The sequence below is a fragment of the Salminus brasiliensis genome, chromosome 9 (assembly GCF_030463535.1).
Source record: "Salminus brasiliensis chromosome 9, fSalBra1.hap2, whole genome shotgun sequence".
In the NCBI taxonomy this organism is placed as follows: Eukaryota; Metazoa; Chordata; class Actinopteri; order Characiformes; family Bryconidae; genus Salminus; species Salminus brasiliensis.
Window position 1 is genome coordinate 7,986,506 of NC_132886.1, and position 25,982 is coordinate 8,012,487.

Here is a 25,982-nt window from a genome sequence, read left to right on the forward strand (position 1 = left end):
AGAATGCAGCTGCACGGGTCGTCTTCAAGGTTCCTAAATTCAGCTATGTCTCTCCACTGCTGCGTTCTCTCTTCACTGGCTTCCTGTAGCTGCCGCCCTCATCAGATTCAAAACCCTGACGCTGGCCTACAAAGCCAAGAACGGACCAGCCCCTCCATACTTGATGGCAGTGGTCAAAAGTTGATCCGCACCAAGAGCCCTTCCAGCTTCAAGTACGGCTCGGCTCGACCTGCCATCCCTCAAAATCCACGGAAAACGAGCGTCCAGGCTTTTTTCTGTCCTGCACCGAAGTGGTGGAACGAACTTCCCCTGGGTGTCCGAACAGCAGAGTCCAACACTCGTTAGTAGAGTACTATGGTCACCTTATTGTCTTGTGTTTAGTAATGTCTAACATTAGAGGTATCTTTGAACTATTAGTCTATTCTAACTAGCTGAGGTTTTTCTTGGGTAAATAGCAAAGCACTTTTGTAAGTGACTCTGGAGAAGAGCGTCTGCCAAATGCTGTAAATGTAATGTAAATGTTTATATATATATATATATATATATATATATATATATATATATAATGTGCCTCTTTATATGATTTAAGGAGAGGTTGGAAAATGTTAATGGTCTCGTAAAGCCATACAGTATGGCTGAAGACCCACCTCTTCCGAGAGTACTTGGGCAGAGTGTAGTGTATGATGAGTATCATGGTCGTAGGGGTATCTTTTGGAAAAGGGTATTTTCTGAGTAAACAGTAAAGCCACTGGATAAGTAAATGTCATGAGAAAAGAAAATCCAAGGCAAATGTTTAATATGGGCCCTTTAAATGACCTCAGGAATCCCATTTGTCCATTCAGTGCACTGCATGAGACTGCACTGCTTTTATAACACTGCTTAGAATCTTCAGACCCAAGTCGAGTGTCAGTGTCAGCAGTGCTGGAGAATAAGAATAATGCATGTGTCTAGTGGCTTAGTGCCAGGATCAGACGATTAAAGTAAAACTGCCTGAACAAGTAAGACTAACTAGATCCCCTACAACACAATGAATGGATTATAGCACATTACACATCTGCGGGCCACAGGGTTGCACCATAATTACATTAACCCTAATCCTCAAAGTGTCCTCTCCTGCTGGAGACGGGATTTGCTTACTGGATATAGGTAGTAGTTCCCTGCCCTTCTTATGGCCTCTGCAGCTCTATTTGCATATAAAGACTGGTGCATGTGTGTGTGTGTGTGTATGTGTGTGTGTGTGTGTGTGTGTGTGTTTGTGTGAGCTTTTGACATTTCTAGTCATAAGGATTTGTTTGACCCAGCATTTTGCACCACTTATCCAATGTGTCAGTTGTTTGTCAGCTGTGGCCGTTTGCCCCTGACCCCATTCATTAGCTGCAGGGTCATTCATTCTCTGGACTGGCTAATAGGAGCCGGGATATGGGTTTCAGAGCTAGCCTGAGAGTTACAGTCTACCACAGTGTTAAAAATGTCCTGAGCTCTAATTTTATACTCCTTAGACTGGCTCGGATCTGATTGATGTGTCAGCCCTGTAATAAAGTAGGCTACGGAAATCAGAACTGATCAGTGCCTTCAGAGGAAACACAGGCATGCAGTGCAGGAGGGAAGGCAGATTGGGGGCCGTCAGTTTGAACAGTAATACTCTGTCCAATTATTTTAGTTTTTTCATGCTGTATTGAAATTATGACACATTTACTGTTTATTGTGATTCTCTATACTGGGAATCTCTGTAGTACACACTCCTCACCTAATTCCAATACGGCCCATTGGTGGATTGGCTCCCCCTTTGAACCGTCATTCCCCTCAGGCGTTCTTCCTCTTGGTGCAACCCCTTGGCCTGCAGTTTCTCCTTTTATGGCGTTATGGTTGCTTTCAGTGTTTCTTCCTCATGGTTCTAGACGGTGTCTCCTTTTGGCTCTTGGTTCAAATGGTTTTAGACACTTTCGAGTATTGGTTCCTCTCTTTGGTTCTCATGGTTCCTTCTCAGGCTCTTAGGAAGTTTTTCTTTTTGAGGCTTGGTTCCTCTCAGTGTTTCTTTCTCATGGTTCTAGACAGTGTCTCCTTTTGGCTCTTGGTTCCTCTCAGTGGTTCCTAAGGCTCTTTCTCATGCCCACATGGTTCTTACAAATGTTTTTTAGACACTTTCGAGTATTGGTTCCTCTCTTTGGTTCTAATGGTTCCTTCTCAGGCTCTTAGAGTTTTTCTTTTTGAGGCTTGGTTCTTCTCAGTGGTTCTTCCTCATGGTTCTAGACAGTGTCTCCCTTTATTAGGCTTGGTTCCGTTTAGTAGTTCTCATGGTTTGTCCTCTTAGAGTTTCGTCTTTTGGATCTTGGTTCTTCTAAGTGATTCAGACTCTTTTAGAGACGTTTAGAGAATTGCTAAATTTGTTAGTCTTGATTTCTCTCTGTGTTTTTTATGGTTTGTTCTCATGCTTAAATGGTTCTTCTAGAGACGTTCTCCTTTTGAGTATTGGTTCCTCTGAGTGGTTCTTTGGTTTGTCCTCAGTCTCTTAGAGTTTCTTTTATTGGGTCTTGGTCCTTCTCGGTCGTTCTTCCTTCTGCTCTTATGGTTCTAAACAGTTTCTTCTTTTGACTCTTGGTTCCTCTCAGTGGTTCGTAAGGCTCTTTTTTCATGCTCACATGGTTCTTCCAAATGCTTTTAGACAGAGTATTGGTTCCTCTCTTTGGTTCTTTTGGTTCCTCCTCAGTTACACAGAGTTTGTCTATTTGAGTCTTGGTTCCTCTTATTGGTTCTCTTCTTGCTCTTATGGTTCTTCCTCAAGCTTCTAGACAGGCGTGGTTCCTCTCAGTAGTTCTTATGGTTTGTCCTCAGACTCTTAGAGAGTTTTTCTTTTTGAGGCTTGGTTCCTCTCAGTGGTTCTTCCTCGTGATTCTAGACAGTTTCTCTTTTTAAGTCATGGTTAGTTTTTAGTAGTTCTCATGGTTTGTCCTCAGGCTCTTATAGAGTTTTTCTACTGGATCTCGGTTCCTCTCAGTGATTCAGACTCTTTTAGAGACTTTTAGAGAGTTGCTCCTATTATTAGTCTTGGTCCTTCTTAGTGGTTTTTATGGTTCTTTCTCATGCTTACATGGTTCTTCTAGAGACATTCTCCTTTTAAGTATTGGTCACTCTCTTTGGTTCTTATGGCTTCTCTAAGCGATTCTTCCTCATGCCCTCAGAGTTTGTCTATTTGAGTCTTGGTTCCTCTTATTGGTTCTTCCTCATGCTCTTATGGTTCTTCCTCAAGCTTCTAGACAGGCATGGTTCCTCTCAGTGATTCAGACTCTTTTAGAGACTTTTAGAGAGTTGCTCCTATTATTAGTCTTGGTCCTTCTTAGTGGTTTTTATGGTTCTTTCTTATGCTTACATGGTTCTTCTAGAGACGTTCTCTTTTCTAGACGTTCTGGTTCCTCTCTTTGGTTCTTATGGTTCTTCCTCAGGCTTATAAAGTTTTTTTCTGAGTCTTCATTCCTCTTAGAGCCTCTTTTTTATGCTCTTGGAGAGTTTGTCTATGGTTCCTCTCAGTCTTACTTCTTAAAGTCTTAAAGTTTCTCCATTTGGGTCAGATTTATGTAACTCTGTGGTATTTGTTTTGCACCATGCAAAAATGTGTTGCTCTCTCTTTACTGCTGCAGTATTTTTACACACATAATTAACATGTTACTGAACTAATGCTCATTAATAACTAATGCTGTGTCTGGATATAGACCAAATTATAGCCACAGATTCTAGTAAAAGAAGCAGAAATACTGTTTGGTAAGCATATAGGCATATAACATAAAGAATTAAAAAAAAAAGTGAAAGAAAAAGGATCCAGATATACAGGCAGTTTCAGTGACATTAACATCCAAATGAGTAAAACGGGCAGTAGTCCTGAATGAGCAAGCCTTTTACCCCAATGCTATTTTCTTTTAGGTGTGTCTTTAGTGTTTCTTCCTCAGCGTTTTCATTAGGCCTGGATCCACATTTCTGGGACAAAGGCACTACACAAATATGTTTAAACTAGAGACAGTAGGTTGGTAGATTGGTCATAAAACAAGTCTAAATGAAGTAGAATTGACCTCACTGGCAAACTGAGGTTTGCACTCAGCACTGATTAATAGGAGATGCAGGCTGGCTATTTGAGGACGCATATGCAGCTTGGCTAATAGGAGTGGCTGTTGGATAGGAGCCATGGTGACTGAGTGCTGGTGGGAGAGGAGACAGCCACTGAGCTCTCAGAGTCCATCAGAGTTGTAGTCTACAATAGCTAATAGACAATTCCTTACACATACTGATTAATAGGAGATATATGCTCTGTACTGGCTGTTAGGAGATTCATTGCCCATACTGATTAATAGTTGATTGATACCCCACGGTGAGGAGTAGACAATACTCCCTCTGCTCCGGTTAAAAGAAGAAGGCATTCTTTGTACTGGCTGGTAGGAGATACATACGATTCACAGGCTGAATATGACTTCCAGTAGCAGTGTTGTGCTGGGGGGAATCCTCAGCCACCGAGTCTCATTTCTTTATCATCGCTATCTCCATCTCTTTCCAGGTGTGAAATCACCATGGTAACAATGCTGTATGTAGGCCGAGCCGTTGAACTCATCAGGCCTCTGTATGGACCGTACTGAATACTGCCCTTTCTAATGTTCTTCTGAAGCAGATGAGCATCTCACTGTAACTAATGCCTAAACCTACTTGAACATGGAAGTGGGTTGTATTGTGATGCATTATATGTCCAAATGTTTGTGGACACCCCTTCTAATGGATGCATTCAGCTACTTTAAGTTGCACCCATTGGTGACACCCATTGCAAATTTTCTAGTCCATGATAAGAAGTACTGCCAATAGAATAGGACTCTCTGGAGCAGATTGACTAGATGAGCCTATTGGCACCATGCCTAATGCCAGACGTCGGCTAGAGGGGTGTAAAGCACTGAGCTGTGAAGCAGTGTGAGTACTGTGTTCTCTGGAATAATGGTGGTTGGCGCTCCATCCAATATTTTTGGGATGAGTTGGGGTGGTGATCATCAAACATCCACCAACATCCTCACTAACGCTCTTTTCGTTGAATGCAATGAAGTCCTCACAGCAATGCTCCTCCACAATCTAGCAGAAAGCCTTCTTCCCTGGACAGTAGAGACAGTTAATCCAACAAATGTTTGCAGTGAATAAGCAGGTGTCTCAATACTTTTGTCCATATAGTGTATGTTATCGGTACTGCAATACTGACTACACAACCCGGGTCGTCTTCTGCCCAAAATGATGCCTTGTCCAGCCTGGGACTAGATCAGTTAAGCTGCACCTGCAGCTACAGCTCCAGGTTTCAGCTATGTTTCAGTTCATTGTCTTTAAAGTGCTCATGTCCACCAGTATCTTGGCTTCCCACGTCTTTTTGTCTGGGTTTATTTTTGGTAATTGTGTTTTCTTACCCACCGTTGCCAAGGTTACTCTTAGCAGTAGCAATGCTCCTGACACATACGGCCCAATACATTATGAAGGTAGCCATCACTGCTGGTGATGTGGCATCACCAGGCAGCCACCACGCTTGGAGGAAAGTGAAGGATACCCAGATCCAGCACACCTGCTAACAGAGGCCTGTGTCGGTCAACATCGCTTAAGAGAAATTTGAGGAGAGAGCGCCATCTACCCACCCAGTGAGAGCACGGCCAATTGTGCTCTCTCAGACTCTGGCTGCTGATGGCAAAGCGGCATTGCCGAGATTTGAGAGATTTGAACGAGCGGACCCCTGGGCCATAGTGGTTGTGCTTTAGACTCCTGAGTCTCTCTGAGTCTCTCTGTGACCATGACAACGCAGCTAACTGACTTTAAGGTATTAACCTTTTTAGCAATTTGTGCTACAGTAGCTCTTCTGTGCAATCCAACCAAATGGGCTAGCCTTCATTCATTCCTCACGTACACCAATGAGCCTTAGGTGCCCATGACCCTGTCCCTAGTTTACTAGCTGTCCTTCCTTCTACCCTTTTTGGTAGGTACTGAGCACTGCGTACCAGGAACACCAATCAAGACCTGCTCAATGTTTTGAAGATGTCGCAGCACCACTAGCCATCACAGTTTGGCCAGTCTTGTCAAAGTGTCTCAAATTCCTAAGCTTACATCACCTTCAAGAACTGACTGTTCACTTGCTGACTAATACTGCATGTAGATCTGTAGATCCTACCCGTTGACCATGTTAATGACTTATCAGCGGTACTAATGTTATGGATGACTGTGCTGTGTAGGGCTTTTAGTTGTATTAATAAAAGCACAAGATATGTAACATATTTGTCTTCAGCATTGAGCTCTCCAATGGACCGCAGTTATGTGGTGTAGAAGAGACAGTGCACCAGGCACACCCACATGGCAAGAGAGTGTGTGAGGCCATTGACAACAGCCCAGACAAAATACAAACAACAAAGGTTTCTTCCTCTGCGGGTGAATGGAGTTCTTGTTAAAGTGCTTTTCCATTTTTTTGTGCATTTGGAAATTGTTCAGCGTTATATCTAGCTCCTTTCCTTCGGAACAAACACTTTTCTTTCATTCATCTGTTTGTGTGGGTTGTGATTTGGGCTCTGTGCTGGAGGAACTGGCTCCTTTCAGTTGCTGTTATTGAATAATAGATTGTTTACTCATTTGATTAACAACTGGAGACCAGCGGAAACCAAACCCAAAGTCCTTATAGTCCATGTGTCCTTATAGCAATGCCCCCAGGCAGTTATTTCCAGTCACATAACGCCAGGCTCCCATCTGTATGAATGAGGAGAGACTAAAATGACTGGAAACTGAAGGTCAGATTACAGTTACAAGATAAAATCTGACAAAAACCTCCTAAATAGTTTGTAGCATTCAGCTCAATAACGCAAAATAGCAGATTTTTCAGCTTGTTCTGGCTTCTGTCCTTACGCAGAACTGAGGCTTTCCCCATTAGCACATCAACCTTCCTCCACTCGCAAACTGATTAGCTCTTGAAGGGCAACCAGTGGCTGGTCTCCTCATTTATAACACCTCCGCCATTCCTCACATATCACTGGCTGGGTTCAATCATTCATTAACTTTTATACATCGTAGGATAATTCAAAGATGCTCACAGAGCTGAGTAAAGTAAAGCTTTGGGAGAACCACCTTCAGAGTAATATATGTTTTACTGCTACTGCTAACACTGGTAGTGACTGATAAACTCTTGGGAGAGATCTACAAAGTACTTTCTTAGGCAGCAAATGCACTGAGCATTCTCACAGCAGCTACACACACATTTATTGGTTAATCATTAAGGTTTAGAGGTTATTTATGTGTTAATAATTTTACTATCAAGAAGCTAAACATTGAAGTAGGCAGCCAGGAGTTTGAGGCCTGCTCTGGCCAAACGCCACCGCTATACCAAGAAGAGTTTGTAGAGAATGTCGGGGGCCTGATCTGACACCAATTCTTTTTTGAAAGGCATGCTTTGTGTTCATGGCCAGGAATGGAAGGTGGATCTAAACTAAACAGAAAATGGCTGCAGTGTTGTTGTTGTTTTCACCTAGTTAACCACTAGAGGTCAGGCCACTTAAATCTTGATTCCATTCAAAACTAGCTGGATCGGGTATCGGATAATTAGTCTGATCCAAAGGACTGATCCGTTCAGGGAACTTGATTCTCGCACCGCTAGTATGGTAGGGTTCATAACCCAGGGTAGCCTAGAGTAACCTACAGACATCATACACATATCTTAGCAAACAGCAAGACCCCCCTATCTAACCAGCATGGTGCCCTCGACCTGTCATCAGCTATATAAGGAGAACCGAAGGGAGCCTGAGGTGCCCATGACCACTGCATACCAGGAACACCAATCAAGACCTGCTTAATGTTTTGAAGATGTCGCAGCACCACTAGCCATCACAGTTTGGCCAATCAAAGTGTCAAAGTGTCTCAAATTCTTAAGCTTACATCACCTTCAAGAACTGACTGTTCACTTGCTGACTAATACTGCATGTAGATCCTACCCTTTGACCATGTTAATGACCTGTCAGTGGTACTAATGTTATGGATCTATCTAACCAGCATGGTGCCCTCGACCTGTCATCAGCTATATAAGGAGAACCGAAGGGAACAGAAGGGAACAGAAGGGTACAGAAGGGAGGAGCTGCTAGCTCCTCTTTAGTCTCACAGATTTCAGACTAAAAGTCGTGAGCCCAGACAGCAGTGTGCCGAGGTCCAGCACAGTTATTCATTTTAGTGACCAATAAACAGAAATTGGGTTCATTTATGTCTGTGTTCATTTGTTATAGTTTGTTTTACAAAGTTAGTACAGTAACAATTACAGCAATCCTGATGCCTAAAGTCTCTCCCAGATGGTCAGGAATACAGTTTATTCATTCAACAGTGGCTTAATAATGAAATGGTATCGCAAAGTTCATGTATTACATTATATTATTATATTATGATTATGATCAGAGCAGATTAACAGTATTGATGGTTTGGTAACTTTTATCAATAATTAATAAATAGGTCTGATCAGAGGAGGACGGGTCGGGTCCCCCTTGTGAGTCTTGGTTCCTCCCAAGGTTTCTTCCTCCAGCTCTGAGGGAGGTTCTCCTTACCACTGTCACCATTGGCTGCTCACTGGGGGTCTTGGATGCTTCATGTCTTCTTATGTTATGTCTTTTACTAATTACTAATTATGTAAAGTTGCTTTGTGACGACAACAGTTGTAAAAAGCTACACAAATAAATTTGACTTGACTTGACATGGTATCTGTATTGGAACAGAAACCGATGGTTCGGTGCATCCCTATTAAAAGCATCAGAGGCAGCTTCCCCTCAATTATTTAAAAGGACTTAAAAGGATCTTCTGAAGTGATTTGACTTGAATATTCATGTAAAAACAAGTGACTTCAAACCTTCAAATCTGCGAAGTGAGGCGGGTGGCGTACAATCTTGAAATCAACCGGATTTTAAGTGTTTGAGTGTTAATAGTTGTTAGGGGAATTCGTTTAATGCTTAGTCTCATTTCTCAGTCGCTCACAGATCTGGGTGTGTAATCAGTGATCTTATCCATGTGCACATGTTTTGAAGGGAGCCAGATGTACTAAGCCTTTTGCACCAGTTTCGGATGCAAATCAGACACATTTAGGCCGCAGGTATTGCATAAAAACTGGTGCATGAGCCTACATAGCCTGTGCAGTTTATGGACTGTGTACATTGGAAATATGCAAAATGAGTTTTTCCACTGTGATCGAAGAAGGACCACACTAAACTCTTAAGGAGGATTGTGCAGAAAATGGGTGGAGATATATTGGACTATATTTGTCTGATCACATATTGCCTTCGATTCACTAATGCCTCCACAGCGAAACTGATGATGGCCTAACTTTGGCTTCCATTGAAAGTTAGGCCTTTTTCCTTCTCCTGTGAAGTTGCTGTTCCCCACCGTTCCTGGTTGGTCCCCTGAGCGGGACAGTCATTTGTCTTATGAATTCAGCAAAAGTGGGACACTGGTTAAAGTTTAAGGGGTGGGCACAGTAAATATGTAGTACGCTTGAGTATTTGGTGCTTTGTGAGTTCTCACAAGCCTTTTATAGACCGAGGGTGGGCGAGGAGGGCTGGAGGCCAGCACAGCTTACTGATTTCCCTGCCCTAATGGACCTGCTACACCTGGCAATTAACAGGTGAGTTGAGTCAGGAAAATTCGCTCCTCCAGGACCAGAATTGCCCACCCCTGACAGATGGATCACCTAGGAAACCTAGACCTAAAAAATAACTGTAATAAGCCTCTTGCACATTTTGGTGCTACAGGGCTTTCAATTATTTATATATATTTTTATAGTACAAAATAGCTTATAAATGAATCATGTGTGTGTGTGAATGTAGCTATTTACAGATGACTGTTGGGCTTAGTGTTTACTTTATATTAGCAGGAGGTGTCAGAGGTGTGGGAGTCTTTATTTCATTAATTAAGCCACTCATTTGCATATTCAAGAACTGTTCTTTAGCAGCAGTGGACTGTCCCCAGTCACTGAGACATCTTGGACCTCTTAGGGCTGCGAGGCCTCCAAAGGTTTCTGGTAGGCCTGGGCTCTGGCGCTATTGGCCCAGTCAGTAATCCTGCTTTTTTGTAGCTATTCCTTTGTAGCTAATTAACAATTATTGTATGAAAAAAATAATTTAGAGGATGTTGTAATTATAAAGTAATAAAAAAGGATCCCATATTATCCGAATAGTATCCACTGGCTATCAGCCATAACATTAAAACCAGACAGGTGAAGTAAAAACACTGATTTTATTTTTTTCATCTGCAGTGACACCTATCAAGTGTTGGGATCTACATGTTAGGCAGAAAGTGAACAGGCAGTTCCTGAAGGTGATGAAGGTGTTCAAAGCAGGACAGATGGGAAAGCATAAGAATCTGACATACTTTGACAAGAGCCAAACTAGACGTCTAGACGTGCAGGATACACTCAGAGAAATCAATGAATGAAGAGGTGTCCCAATACTTTTGCCCAAGCATGTTTATCATGTATGATGTATGTTTATGTATGATTAACTACAGCTCTAGTAAATCGACTGTTAATTTCACACAAATTGTGAGTATATTTTGTATATACTGCAGCTGCGCTCCTACGTCCATGTGGCCCTCATCCTGTTTTAACATTACATCATCATCGCTGTGTACTTCACACACACACACCCTCATTTTCTTGTCGGTTACTCATCGAGGCTAGTTCAGCTCCAGTGCTCTCTCTCTCTCTCTCTCTCTCTCTCTCTCTCTCTCACTATATTGCTTACAGTTATTTTCCCCCCTTACTTTCACAAAAACAAAGCTTAAACACAGCAGCTCTCAGGGCCCTGTGGAGTCAGGAGACTGGTCTCGCAGGCTTTCAGCCGAGTACAGTGGAGGCTTTAAATAGCACTGGAGCGCAGTGAGGCGCGAGAGGCGCGAGAGGCGCGAGTGAAGTCCTGCTGCTGAGAGATGTGTGGCTCTGTGAGTTTCTTACACACTGCAGCTCAGCTTCCTCTGGCAGACCCTTTGAGAGCACCCCTGGCTCACACTGCTAACATGTGTGTTTCGTCAGGGCCAGAAAGACAGATTGAGGATAGTGAAAATAGTGATAGAAGGAGAGATCCAGCCATTCAGTCTGGTGTGGCTCAGACCACTACAAGGCCTTAGGACAGCGGTGAATGCCAATAGGCGGTAATACAGGGTTATAATGCAGGGTTTTATGTAACCTTTAGAAATTGCATTTATCAAAAGCCAGAGCAAATGTAGGTTGTAATTTTACATGCATTATTCCAGTGTCTGGTGTCCATCTACTGTCAGGATCAATCGGTTAGCAGTGCCTCACCAAACCTATTCATTAGGTCCTATTAGGTCCAGTAGTTTGTACCTGCTTCTCTAGTGGCAAACAGTAATTAAGCTAAGCTACTTACATTTGAACTAATTAATTGAAACTAAATTTAACATTAAGTAACTTGTCAGCTAACTAACATGCGAAACATAACTAAAACTAAGTTTAATACTAAATAAGCAGTCGTAGACCTAAAGCTGTGTCCCAATCGTGTACGTCACACTGAAGTTATACGCTTTATAGCTTTACAGACTGTACACTAATCTTAATAGGGCGGGTTACTTTGTGTCGCCACTGCACTTTCATTTTTCTCCACTATTGTTCCTAATAATTGTTCCAGATGTGAGTAGCTCCTGTCTTTATGTATCGCATGACACTGTGGGATAATAGTGTCTCTCATAACCATACTCAAAACCCGACTGCTTCTGAGTATGCATCTTGGAAAATTGAGTATACTTAACTGTGACACTTATCTTTACTAATTAACTTACCAATTGAAACTAACAAAGTTTTATACTAAGTGAAATTAGGTTGAAAACTAAATTGAAAACTAAAAAATAATTAACCAGGTCAAACTAACTAGCTATAGTGAACTACTAACCAGGTAAAATCAATTAAATAACTAATTAACAAGTAAAACTATGTTTTAAACTATGTATGTATTATAACTATATAATCTAGGTTGGAAACTAAAGAAGAAATGAACTAACCAACCAGGTGAAACTAACTAATTAAATCACTTACTAATTAACAAGTAAAACTATGTTTTAAACTAAGTGAAACCAAGTTGGAAACTGACTAACTAACCATTCAAAACAAGTTTTAAACCAAGTAGGAAACTAAATAAGAGAACTACTAACCAGATGAACTAATCAAATAACTTACTGTTTGAAACTAAGTTTGAAACTAACTAACTAAACAACCAGGTGAAACTTACTAGTTAAATAACGAACTAACAAGTTCAACTAAGTTTTAAACTAAGTGAAACTAAGTTGGAAACTAATTAACTAACTAACCATTAGAAAGTTTTAAACCAAGTGAATCTAGGTTGGAAACTAAAGTTTGAACAATAAATAACTAGAATTTAATAGAAAATAGAAAAATAATTAACTACTTGAAACTAACTAGTTATAATGAACTATTAACCAGGTGAAACTAATTAAATAACAAACTAACAAGTAAAACTATGTTTTAAACTAACTAAGTGAAACTAAATAAGAGAAATGAAATAAGAGAAAATAGAAAAATAATTAACTAGGTGAAACTAACTAGTTATAATGAACTATTAACCAGGTGAAACTAATTAAATAACAAACTAACAAGTAAAACTATGTGTTAAACTAACTAAGTGAACCTAGATAAGAGAAAGTTTAAAACTAACTAACTAACCAGGTGAAACTAACTAATTTAATAACAAACTAACAAGTTAAACTATGTTTTAAACTAAGTGAAATTAAGTTGGAAACTAAATAAGTTATAAATATAAATAATAAACCATATGAAACTAACTAGTTATAATGAACTAATAACCAGGTGAAACTAATTAAATAACTACCTAATACATAAAACTACGTTTTAAACAAACTGTGAGATTTAAGATAAGTAAACAAGTTTGAAAAGAACTAAATGAAACTAGTTTTCCAATTTATCTAAACCATTTAAAGGCCCAAATTGATTAACACTGCTGCACTACACTGTATTGTCTTTATTGGGGATGGGTTGTATATTATGGAAAGATAGAAAAGCACACAGATTTCCTAAATAACGGTAAACTTATGATTAGCTGTGAATCTGGATCTAATTCTGAGGTGTGGCTCTAATGCTTTGTCAAAACAATAGAGTTCAAACAACAGAAATGCAGAAAACAAATCCAAATATAATTACTTGACTCAGTGACTCAAGTAATGGCAGTATATAATGAATTATGTATTTACTCAAATTCTATCATTACATTTGTACTATAATTGCAACAGTACTGTAACAATCTGACAGTAACTCCAGTAGCTCCTGACATCTAATGGTTAATGGATTCCAGTAACTTGCCGATGAAAGAATGACAGAAAAGGAACTGAGTGTGTTCTCAAACAGTTCTAGACACTGCATAAATCCATGGAAAATGAGGAGTCAGAGATGCAAAGGATTTTATATCTCCGCAAGGTATTGTCAAAATCTTCAGGTAGCAGGATTTAGGAAGAGTGCATTCAGGGTTTACGATTTAAATGATTTAACAGAGGTTTTTCACACTAAACTAACAGTGAATTCAATCATTCTAATGGTCTTTTAGCTCTTAACTGTGTCTTTTCACAGGATGCTACCTTTTCACCAATCTTATCTAATCTATAATGTGAATTGTTTCGTAGCCTAAAATAAATGATTCATGAGAAATGATTCATTTCAAATGATTTTAATGGATCCCCACATTCATTGGGTTAGTGGACTGGTTGCTAGGTGAACATTGTTGTGAAAGACCTGTAAAAAGTCCCAACACTATGTGTCCAAATGTTTGTGGACACCCCTTTTAATGAATGCATTGTGCTACACAACTTGTCTAGTGTCTGTAGAGAAGAAGTACTGCCAATAGAATAGGACTCTCTGGAGCAGATAAACAAACATGAACCTATTGGCACCATGCTGCCTAATGCCAGATGTGGGCTAGAGGGGGGTATAAAGCCCCCCAGCATTGAGCTGTGGAGCTGTGGAAGAACTGTGTTCTCTGCAATGATGGATGATGCTCCATCCAATACTTTTGGGATGAGCTGGGGAGTTTTGGATGAGGTAGGGTGGTGATCATCCAACTTCCCGATCTCAATAATGCTCTTGTCGCTGAAATCAATCGGATCCTCACAGCAACGCTTCAAAAAGCCAATGAGACAGTTACTCCAGCAGAAGCAGGATCAACTATTTTTAATACCCTTGATATCAAAAGAAACAAACGAATGAATGATTGATCAGGTGTCCCAATACTTTTGTCCATAATGTTATAGCATACTTTCACTTGCCCAAACTAGATTATGAGAGAGCATGTTGGTTTCAATTAGAGGTCTCCAGCCTCTACTTATAGAGGGCAAGTAAAGGTAAACCTTAAACAAGCAGCTGGATAAACGTGTAAAGATGGGAGCAGCTATTCGTCAGTCAGGAAGGACAAGGATGTGAGGTGTGTTGGGATGACAGAGCGAGCTGCTCAGGCAGAGGAAATAGATCATTCTCTCCACCGCTTTCCCTGTCAGGTTCATAGATTTGCTGGTCCTCTGCTCGCTATCTTACTTTTACAGGCAGATTTACAGCCCTGCGTTCCGGCCGCTGCTTCCTTCAAGGTGACTCTGATTGCTTAGACGAACAGGCTCTGGCACAATGTATTAGGCAGTTTCCTTTTTTATAGGCGTGAAAACTCCTCCCATCAGCTGCTTAAAGCCCCGAGCATGAAACAGGGGAAGTAGCAGTGCGGTCACGGTCACTGGTGCTACAACAGAGCAGAGACTTTCAAACAACAGCATCAGTGGTTTGGAGGAGTGGGTTAGTGATCGTTAATGTAGCTGTGGTATTTTATTTATTGCTGATACTGAACATTTTTGCTGGGCTTGTCTGCATCCGTGTTCATCATGCAGTTCATCATATGGCTGCGTTTATTTAGTGCTATTTTTTGACCGTTGCATTGTTTTCTATTCTGTAACCACTTACAGTGGCTTGCAAATATTTGGGCATCCTCGGTCAAAAGTTCTGGGACTATGAATAGTTAAAAACCTGGACATTGATCAAGCACAGCAGTCAGTTTGCTCACAGGGTGACAAAGTGAACACTGAACAGTTTTAAATCAACCATTTAGTAAAAGTTAAACTGTTAATCTGACAATCTGCATATCCTGTTTTGAAATGAACTCCGCCCGGGACGCCACAGATGCTATGTGACATGGCAGCAAGCACACCAGTCAGCTGTTGCAGAGTGCAAAATGATCGTCATGGGCAAGGGAGGTGAATTGACTGATGTTTAAAAGGCATGATAATAGTATCGGGTGAAGGGTGGTAGGATCTCGAACACCGCTAACTTCGTGGGATGTTCTAGAACTATTGTAGTGAAGGTGTGCTGAGAATGGACTCACGTTGAGTACCTCCCGAAGGCAAAGGTGCCCCACAGGCCATTGATGCCAGATGTCGCTAAAGCTAGGCAAAGGTCATCCCTGCAAGAAGGATACTAAGCCCTTAATACGGTCCATGCCACAATGTCTCGCAAGTGTTATACAAGCCAAGGGTGGATGTTCCCACTATTAGGTAGGTGGTCATAATATTCTGATTGATGACTGTGTAGGGTTTGATTGAAAAGCCTCACTTGAGAGTGATATGTAGTCGACGAAATGATGGATGTATGTTATATGAATGTAGATGACGTGTATGGTTGCATCACCCTGAGTTATGGCGAGTGCACCAAATAGCTGGAATCATCTTGTGTATGGTGATTCAACCTGTTGTCAGCATCTTGGCTCAGGTTGCTCAGAGGCGTAACGGAATCGGGCGCCGGAGCGAGCTCTAAGACTGGGTGTTCAGTTCCCTGTGCTGGAAACAGAAGCAGCTTGGGGATACAAACAAAAGCCCAAAGCTCTTGGTTGCAGTTCACCATGGGCTACCGACTGGAAGAGCATTGAGTTTCCATACGTTCCATACGTAAGTTTTCAAGCACTAATTGACTGACTGACTGACTGCACTACAGACATACACTGTCTGTCCAAATGTTTGTGGACACCTCTTCTAATGAATGCATTCAGCAACTTTAAGTTGCACCCATTGCTGAGACAGAGCTTGTCTAGTCCCTGTAGAGAAGTACTGCCAATACATTAGGACTCTCTGGAGCAGGTAATACCTGTTAATCCTGTATAAAACCCCTAGCACTGAGCTGTTGAGCAGTGGAACTGTGTTCTCTGGAATGATGGTTGGTGCTCTATTTAAAACTTTTGGGATGAGTTGGGGGGGGGGGGGGGGGGGGGGCGGGTTGGGATCATCCAATATTTTGACCTCAGTAACGCTCTTGTCTCTGAACACAATCAAATCCTCACAGCAATGCTTCTCCAAAATCTAGTAGAAAGCCTTCTAGAAACAGTCACTCCATCAAAAGCAGGGTAAACTCTTTTTTTAAATATCCCTGATTTCAGAAAAAATAATGAATGAGCAGGTGTCCCAATACTTTTTTTCCATATAGTGTATTTCTCAAATGTCCAGAGATCAGTTTGTGGCTTTTACACAGCACTGTGAAGCTGGACTGATGAGACGTGGTCTTACTCTGAGATGCTTGATAAATGTGGACCTTTAGGAGTTTCAGGATCAAATTTCAAGCCCTGAATGAAGGCCTAACTGACTGACTCGAGACACTCTTATAAATGGTGCTGCAATCTTTGCACCATTCTAGAGATATAAGGTCTGGACTTCAGCCATTCTGTAAATGGAAAATGTTCTCAGTCTTATTTTCATTCTCTTCTATTCTTGTATATCATTTCCACCAGCATGGCTGGATGCTGCTGTCTTCATTAGAACATTACAGATGGTATTTGAACAGTTTATGTACAAGACTTCATAAATTAAATCCCCTGAGGGATCAGTGGACTTCAGATTGCTGATTAAAGTCAGATGGCTCGTCACTTGCTGTGTGTCGTCTTCTAACAGAGCTTGGAAATCTGGCGTCGAGTTATTTTGCTGTGCTTCTGGCTTTTCTTGAAAACAGCAAACTGTAGAAACACTGGACATCAGGTAGTGAATATTTAGTTCTAGTCTCAGATTCAGTCTCAGCAAAACCACAATATCTATTATATCTAGGTATCCAGGTCCCTACCTCTCAGATGAGTTGGAGTGTGGTCTGTGAACTAGAACTAATCATCCAACATCAGTTCCTCACCTTACTGTTCCTCTCGTGGCTATTTTTTCTGAAAAATCCTCACAGGAATGTTCTAACATCTAATGTCCAAAGCCTTCCTAGAAGAGTAGAGGGGGACAATTTCTCCATTAAACTCCCCAATAGAGTTCTAGTATTACTGTACATCCATCAGTCCAGGGGATATTAGTCTAGCTGTATGTGAAAAAGTGATGCTCCTATAAGAGACCTGTGCTCTATACACCAATCAGCCATAGCACTAAAATCACCTCCCTATTGTACAGGTCCCCCCACATGATCCCAAAGCAGCCCTGACCCATAGAGGTATTGAGTCCACAAGACAACCCTCAGCGACACAGTGCTCTTCTGTGAGATTGGATCTAAATGGCTGGCTAGCCTTCAAATTCCATGCACATCAATAAACCTTGGGCCCCCATGACTTGCACTGGCCATTGCATGCCGGGAACACCCCACAAGACCTGCTGTATTGGACAAGATCTGACCCAGACGTCTAGCCGTCACAGTCTGGCTCTTGTCACACCGTTCCAGATGTCCTGGCTCACCGTTCCAGATGTCCTGGTCATCGTCTGCAAACTCTCAAAAAGTCTTGCCCTGATGTTATTCTTCGTTTTTTGACAGTAATGGTTTCCTAGATGAATGTACTTTGACATTGTCACTGTTGGAGACACTTGTGGTCTGCTCTTGGGCTGAACTTGCTAGGACATTGTTGGAATGGACAGTAGATCTTGAAAAAAATGTGTATTTTATTTTGATTTGATTTATTATTTTATTTTATTTTTGTTTTATTATTGAAGACAAACACTAAAAAATGGACTGTTTTTAAAGTTTATCACTTGTTTTTATTATATTTTTAAAATGCTAAGTATTTGTTTGTCCATGATTTTCAGGGCCTTTATTATTGTTATTATTAATAACTAATTAATTCATTATGCTTCCACACACCGATCAGCCATAACATTAGCACTTAATGCCTGATGTTGTGTAGGTCCCCCCTATTGTGCTGCCACAGTAGATTTGACTATTCGAGGCATAGACTCCGCAAGACCCCTGAAAGTGTCCTGTAGGATCTGGCACCGAGACATTAGCAGCAGATCCTTTAAATCCTGTAACTTGACCCTGTCGCAAGTTCACCAGTTGTCCTTTTTGGAACACTGTTGGTAGGTACTGACCACTGCATACCAAAAAAAAGCCCACAAGCCCCAAAAACCAGTTGGAGAGGCCTTCAAAGTTTTTCAAAGATTCTTACGCTTCTCCATTTGTCCTGCTTTTACCACCTTCATCACCTTCAAGAAATGACTGCTCACTTGCTGCCTAACATGTAGATCCCACCCCTTCACAGATGCCTCAGAGACTCATCTGCATCTATAGATGGATATGCTCATATTCCAATAATCTAGAGATACGTATGATGTATACAGCCTTCTTTCTGAAGGCCTCAGGAATCTTCACCACTCACGCCAACAATCAAGAGCAGACCAGACTAAATGTCTGAGGTTTCGGTACCACAGGCTCCTCCAGAATCCTCTCGAACCATGTTCTGATCATCTGCATCCGTGTGTGTGTTTAAAGTGAGATTTCTACAGTAATTTGGAGCTAATTGGACGTTTGATGGAATCTCATTAACATGCTGGTGGAACATTACCATCCTGAACATCATGCAGGCATTTTTTTCAAATTCTCCTCCACAACAGATTCCTCTGGACCAAACGTGGTCAGACACGTCATGCTGTGTTAGGTAGTCATGGTTGATGTTCATCTCTTGTTGGTATTCTCCAGGTGTGGAGTGTGAAGTTGGAGCAGGAGGTGGAGAAGAATAAGATTCTCTCTGACGCTCTGCAGACGTTAGCGACTGAGCGCCACCGGCTAAAGCAAGCGCTCTCTAGCGGCAGGAAGTCTCCGACCCCCAGTGCGCTCACTGAGGATGAGTTCTTCGATGCTGTCACTGGTGAGTGATCTCCTCCAGCACTGAGGACGCTGCACTCTGACCTGTGTGACCCTCAGTTGATGTGTATTTTATTTTGATTTGATTTGATTTATTATTTTTATTTTATTTTTGTTTTATTATTGAAGAAATTTTAATTTTTGGACTGTTATTAAACTTTATCACTTGTTTTTAAAGCGTTATATTATATTTTTAAAAATGCTAAGTATTTGTTTATCTATGAATTTCAACAATACAGGGCTTTTATTATTATACAGGGCCATTGTTATTTAATTAATTAATTAATTATGCTTCCACACACCGATCAGCCATAACATTAGCACCTAATTCCTAATCTTGTGTAGGTCCCCCCTATTGTGCCGCCACAGTAGATTTGACCATTCGAGGCATGGACTCCGCAAGACCCCTAAAAGTGTCCTGTAAGATCTGGCACCAAGATGTTAGCAGCAGATCCTTTAAATCCTGTAACTTGGCCTGTCGCCAGTTCACCGGTTGTCCTGCATACCAAAAAAAAAAAACCACAAGCCCCAAAAACCAGTTGGAGAGGCCTTCAAAGTTTGGTTCTTGTCAGATTGTCTCAGATTCTTACGCTTCTTCATTTGTCCTGCTTTTACCACCTTCATCACCTTCGAGAACTGACTGCTCACTTGCTGCCTAACATGTAGATCCCACCCCTTCACAGATGCCACTGTAGATAATCAGGTTATTATTTCAGCTGCCAGTGGTGGTAATGTTTTGGCTGGTCTGTGTATATCCAACTTATAAAGGCCTTTTTGGTTCGTAACACCACACAGACACTCTGAGTGTACTCAAGGGAGAAAGCGAAGTACAGGACAGTTGTGGGATATGGGCCTACATACATAATTGCTTATTTTTCAGCTCCTGATCCAGAGGCCTATGATTCAGTTACTGCTATGAATTATTTAGTTGAGGTCATTTATATATATTACAATTAACAAATGACTTTTAAAGACATTTCTTCTGTTGTATGTGTTTAATTTTGGTACTTCTGTCTCTCAGTATTGTTTACATCAATGTCAAATGTCCAGATCTTAACTTAAATATGATTTACATATGTTAAAAAGACAAAGGTTTTAATGGGGTGTCCTCATTTTTTCACAAAACTGTACACGGCATATTGTTTTAAATGCTGTAGCTGTAAACCTTTGTATAAGACTGAATGATGATATGGGGCCTTGTCTGATTATATACCTACTGGTTGTTTTAAATGGGCACCCACAAAGATGCCCAGGGTTTCCCAAAAGCGTTAATGTTAAATGGTAGAGTGAGCATCATTTTGAACACTCTCTCTACTGGATCTTATAACTATGAAGCTTTCGGGAAACTGAGCCCTGATAATAGCCTTACATATCATTTACTGACCAGGTCTTTTGCACAACACTGTCTACACTGGGGTTACTGCTGTGTGTGTGTGTGTGTGTGTGTGTGTGTGTGTGCATTTTTTTGTTGTTGTTGTGTTTCATTTTTTTATTTATTTTGCTGCATTTCTAAAACTGGTCACTGTGTCCCCTTATGGAACAAGCAAAGACCAATCGTAACCAGTGTACATGTCTTTCAAATGGACAAAATCTGCAACCTCTGCTCAATAAAACGTGATGGCCAACAGTTTGGACTCCTGCAGGCTTGTTATTTCCACATATTTGGAGTGACCTTCTCCAGTAATGTCATTTTTCTTTGCCATGAATACTCTCATCGATGGTTACAGCTCATCATTTTGCAATTATTATCACAATTTCATCCCTTATCTGCAATATGCAAATGAGCCTCCACCAATTCGCTAAACATACTAAACATTGTTAACTGAACATGTTCTGACTGGTCCAGGGGGTTGCTGTAGGCTAGCTTTACTCTTGTGGAAAGGCTTCACCCTAATAGTGAAACACTACATCACATGGACGATTTGATTGCTTTCAGCCACAAGAGCATTAGTGAGGTCAGGTACTGATGTCGGACGATTAGTTCTGGCACTCCAAGTCATCCCAAAGGGGCTGGATGGAGCTCTGTTAATGTAGTGAATACAGTTCCACTACTCTACAACACGAGACCAACACAGGGGGGCCTTCGTACTCCTCCAGACCAAGCATGGCACTGTAGGCTGCGATCGAAGGCTCACCTGTGGTTTCTCCAGGGCAAATGCTGCCTTCTCAGACCGTATTCTGAGGCACTGAAGAAGCCAGTCATATCCTATCAGAAATATCTAGTTTATTTATTTATTGGATGAAAAGATGCCACACAGCTAAATGCTAACAGTTAGCTGTAGGATATGGATATATTGGACTGTATTGTTGCCTTCGGGATTTGGTTACAAAGACCTTTATCATTACACTGCCCTCCAAGGCACTGATTTGTGAGCCAGCCTGGGTAAAAAGGCATTAGGGCAGCTACCCTCAGATCTGGACACAGGCATACGCTAGGCATGTTTGTAAAATGTGACATCACTAAAGTGGTCAGAATACCCAGATTTTTTACTTCAGTACATGTAGCAGTATTAAGGACGGTGTTACAGTTCTCGATATCACAGGATGCTGTGGGAAAACACTAGTCACTGTCTGGATTAAATACAGAAAAAAGTGTATATATATATATGTATATATATATTTTCTTTTTTAATTTTTTGCACTTTTTGACACATTTTTCTGGCTCTCTAGCAGTTGTTCCTCACATTGTGTCAAAATGTGCTGATAAATGGACCAATAGAAATGCTCCAAAATGACTTGGAATAAAATGTGCTTACATTGACGTCCATTAAATTGGAGGTACAAGGCTTTTAAAAATATTTGTGTGATTTTTTAATTCCGAACCCTTTTTTATCCATACAAATTCAGCTTCGGGATCATTTTGAGAGAATGGCATCCCTGTTATTCCCACTACTGCACTAGGAAGCTTTCCCTGTAGTATTACTCCACCACCTCAGCCCACAAATGAAAACAAATGGAAATGAAATAGGAGTAACGAGGCTATAAAGTTCAGTAATTGGGTAAAAATGATTAATATGAAAAAATAATGAAAAATAATTACTCCAGTAAAGTATAGATAACTAAAAGTTCTACTTAAGAAAGATAACAAAGTATTTGTACTTTGTTACTTTAACTTTATTCAATTTAATTTTATTTATTTAGGCTTTTTACAACTAATGTTGTCACAAAGCAGCTGTACAGAGATCCGGGTCTGAGCCTCTTTTGAGCAGCTAAAACACCCTCGGGTCGAGAGGAAGAAACCTTGAAAGGAACCAAGACTCAAAAGAGGAGTCCATCTTCCTCGGGTCGACACCAGATAATAATAAAAATCAAAACAGGAATAAAAACAACAATAAAACTAAACTCAATTAGGAAATAATTAATGTTAATATGGCGTCAAGCCAAACAAGATGAAAATATGAGTGAGATGATAAAGTTCATGTTTATTCGACACCTCTGAATAAAAGTTTGTAATAGCGATTCCGGCCCACCTGCGGGACGTAGGCTGTTTAAGGGGTTAAAAAACTGATCATACATTGATTTTGATGAATGCAGGCAAAATACAGTCTCAGCACCATCCAAGCTCAGCTGTGCATGGAAGTGCATTGAATGATTTGCCACATTTCAGAGCAAATAAAGCATTGACCTTTTGACAGTTTATGCTCCAGACGTCTAGACGTCACTATTCTGTAGGCCAGGCTGGAGGGAAATGCCCCCCACTGGTCAGCAGAATCGTGGGATTGGTGCTTGGTCCGTATCGTTCAGCTGTAGTTTTAAAGCAGAGCTGGCAGGCAGCGTCTCTTTGGAACAAGATCACCCCAGGTGGGGTTTCTCAGGTGGAGGGAGGGCAGTGTGTGTGTGTTAGACAGCAGGGTGTGCATTCAGACAGCGTTACTGACACAGCTGTTGTGTGTGTGTGTGTGTTGTGTGTGTTGTGTGCTCCTCCAGTGTCGTCTTTGGAAGGCTGTGTGATCAGTTTCCTGTCTGAGAGCGGACTCTCTCTCTGTTAGTGCGACTGGACCACTCGCTCCACTTCAGCCTCCAAACCCCCAGGGCTGTGCCAGAATGTCTGGGGATGGTAACCATGGCGACAAGGCCCACCATAACGGAGTCAAGAAACACAGGTGAGCCTCAAACCCCCAGAGGCTTTAGTGGATTAGGGGATTGCGTGTGTGCTGTGGGCGTATGTGTGTGCGGGTGAATGGAGGCTGTTTGCCGTTGCGTTTCTTATAGTTTAGATGAGCGATGCCTTAGAGGAACCATTTTTGGTTCCACTAAGAACCATTTTTGTTCGAGAGTGGGATGTTGTCAGTGGGAAGCACACTTCTTATTTAATTAGTGAGAAAAACCTTTACATTCACTACTTTAAACCTTCTTTAAAAGGTCCTTCACACACATACAGTATTTGGACAGAAGTATTGGGACACCTGCTTATTCATTTTCTTTAGTAATCCAGGGTATTAAAAAAAAGGCTTATCCTGCATATGCTGTCCAGGGAAGGCTTAGAAATAGATTATCAAGAAGCAGAGCTGTGAGGATTTGATTGCATTCAGCAACAAGAACATTAGCAAGGTCAGGATGTTGGACGGTCACCACTCGGCCTAGTCACCAATCATCACCATCATTCCAGAGAACAGTTCTTCCACTGCTCCACAGCTCAATACCGGGGGGCTTCTCAATACCTCTCTAGCCCATACCTGGCATTAGGTAGCATGGTGCCAGAAGGTTCATGTTTATCTGCTTCATAGAGTTCTATTCTAGTCCTACTTCTCTACAAGCACTAGACAAGCTGTGTGTGTGTATTTGCACGTCCGTGTCAGCAATGGGTGTGGTTTAAAGTAGCTAAATGCATTCATTAGAAAGGGTATCCACAAACATTTGGACATACAATGTATTTTTTACAAGAATAGTTCTTCTATGGTTCTTCTATGGTATTTTAAGAGTATATTTCTGTGTGTATGTTTTTATTTCTTCAAGAAAAGTGACGGTAAATTGTCTGTGCACCAGAGTCTGATCATCTAAAATAGAGCTCTTCATTCTCTGATTAGTTCTGAGCGCTCAGGTTTAATTGCATTTGGCTTTGTCTGCATCCGTTGCTGTAAATATCACTCACTGGGCAGAAAGCACTTGGCATTGGCTTGAAAGTTGGAGAACAGATTGTTGAGCCAGGCGTACGTGGTGTTGATCCAGTTCTGCTGAGAATATAAGCGGTGTAATCTGCACCACACGACCCTGAATCTTCTCCACAGACAAACACATACATGCACACTGTCCTAGTCTCCCCTCATGGTTATTGCATGAGGGCAACACAGCAGCAGTTGCAAGCTGATCGGATCGTTAGCCTTGGTGTCAGGTAACTGTTTCCAAAGCACAAGATCTGCCGCTGATAGCGGCCTCCTCATCGTCCATCTCTAGATTTGCCCTGAGCCAATACAGGTCGGAGGAACATGGCCTTAATTGGCTTACTTACGGGTTCCCAGCCATGGTCCAGGGAAAACACTCAGCTAGCTCGGAGACCTTCCTCGATGTTGTGGTTTAGACCTGTGTAATACTACAGAAAGTACATGTATAAGCATCTCTGATTTGTACTGATCTGAAGATGAATTTGGTGGTCTTTGCCCCATTCCTTATTGAGTCTCCAGCTCCATCACAGAACCTGTCCCTGAGACCACCACAGTGCTTATTGGCCAATCCATTATTGAGCCTCCAGCTCCATCACAGAACCTGGTCCTGAGACCACCACAGTGCCTATTGGCCGATCCCTTATTGAGCTTTCACCTTAAACACAGAACCTGTTCCTGAGACCACCACAGTGCTTATTGGCCAATCCGTTATTGAACTTCCACCTTAAACACATAAGCTGGTTTTGAGACCACCACAGTGCCTATTGGCTAATCCATTATTGAGCCTCCAGCTCCATCACAGAACCTGGTCATGAGACCACCACAGTGCCTATTGGCCAATCCCTTATTGAGTCTCCAGCTCCAACACAGAACCTGTCCCTGAGACCACCACAGTGCTTGTTGGCCAATACCTTATTGAGTTTCCACCTTAAACACATAAGCGGGTCCTGAGACCACCACAATGCCTGTTGACCACTCCATTAATGAGACTCAGACTCCAACACAGAACCTGGTCCTGAGACCACCAGTGTTTATTGGCCAATCCCTCTTGAAGCCTCCAACTCCACAGCAGCATTGTAGAAGAACAGCTGCTTACGGCCTACTGCTTCCTTCTAGTTTTATTTAAGGATTCGTGACATTGTAGTTTAGGTCTTTGTCAGGTTCTTCTACTGTGCTTGAGATTAGCCTGAGCTTATTGAATAAAAACTGCTCTATGTTTAAGAACAGACACTCAGAGGTATTGGAGGGGTATTACCTATATCATTCTGGGAGTATTTCATCTGTATCTTATTAATTAGATAAAGCCTGATCTTTTTTTGCTTTGGTTTTCATGCTGGCAACAGGGCATGTCTTCCTGCTCCCATGTTCTCAAGAAATGACGTCAGCATCTGGAGCATCCTCAAAAAATGCATTGGCATGGTAAGAGCCGTTTACCAATTTTTATGCTGGATTTCCAGGAATCCTACTGAGAAAAAAAATCCATTTCCATTAATGTTTTGTCTATTTCCAGTAATCTTACCAAGTTTCAGTAATTATTTTAATATGATATAATAAAATATTATTAGCTAATTGTGGTGTATCAACACTCAACCATGTGCCAACCATGGGTTGTACCCAAAAGTAGGAGAATTCCCTATTAAAAGGGGTGTCTATATACTTTTGGAGACATATAATGTAGCATCAGTTTTCACAGTGTTGTGCAGTATTGTTACCCTATCACAGTCTGTTGGTGGTGTGAATTGTGAGAGCACTCA

General features: G+C 41.4%; 1 protein-coding gene across 3 annotated transcripts in view; it reads left to right on the forward strand.

Moving 5' to 3' along the window:
* Nucleotides 1-25,982, forward strand: part of LOC140561966 (oxysterol-binding protein-related protein 1) — a 46,527-nt gene that overhangs the window by 2,609 nt on the left and 17,936 nt on the right. Inside the window, exons 2-4 of one of the 3 annotated variants that reach the window (XM_072687268.1) lie at nucleotides 18,962-19,130; nucleotides 23,054-23,229; nucleotides 25,572-25,647. The exons of 1 other annotated variant lie outside the window; for it this stretch is intronic. In XM_072687268.1, coding sequence (XP_072543369.1) covers nucleotides 23,171-23,229; nucleotides 25,572-25,647 — 135 coding nt within the window. In that variant the 5' untranslated portion in view covers nucleotides 18,962-19,130; nucleotides 23,054-23,170. The remainder of the gene's footprint in view (nucleotides 1-18,961; nucleotides 19,131-23,053; nucleotides 23,230-25,571; nucleotides 25,648-25,982) is intronic. One more of the 3 variants, XM_072687269.1, reaches the window with a different exon arrangement.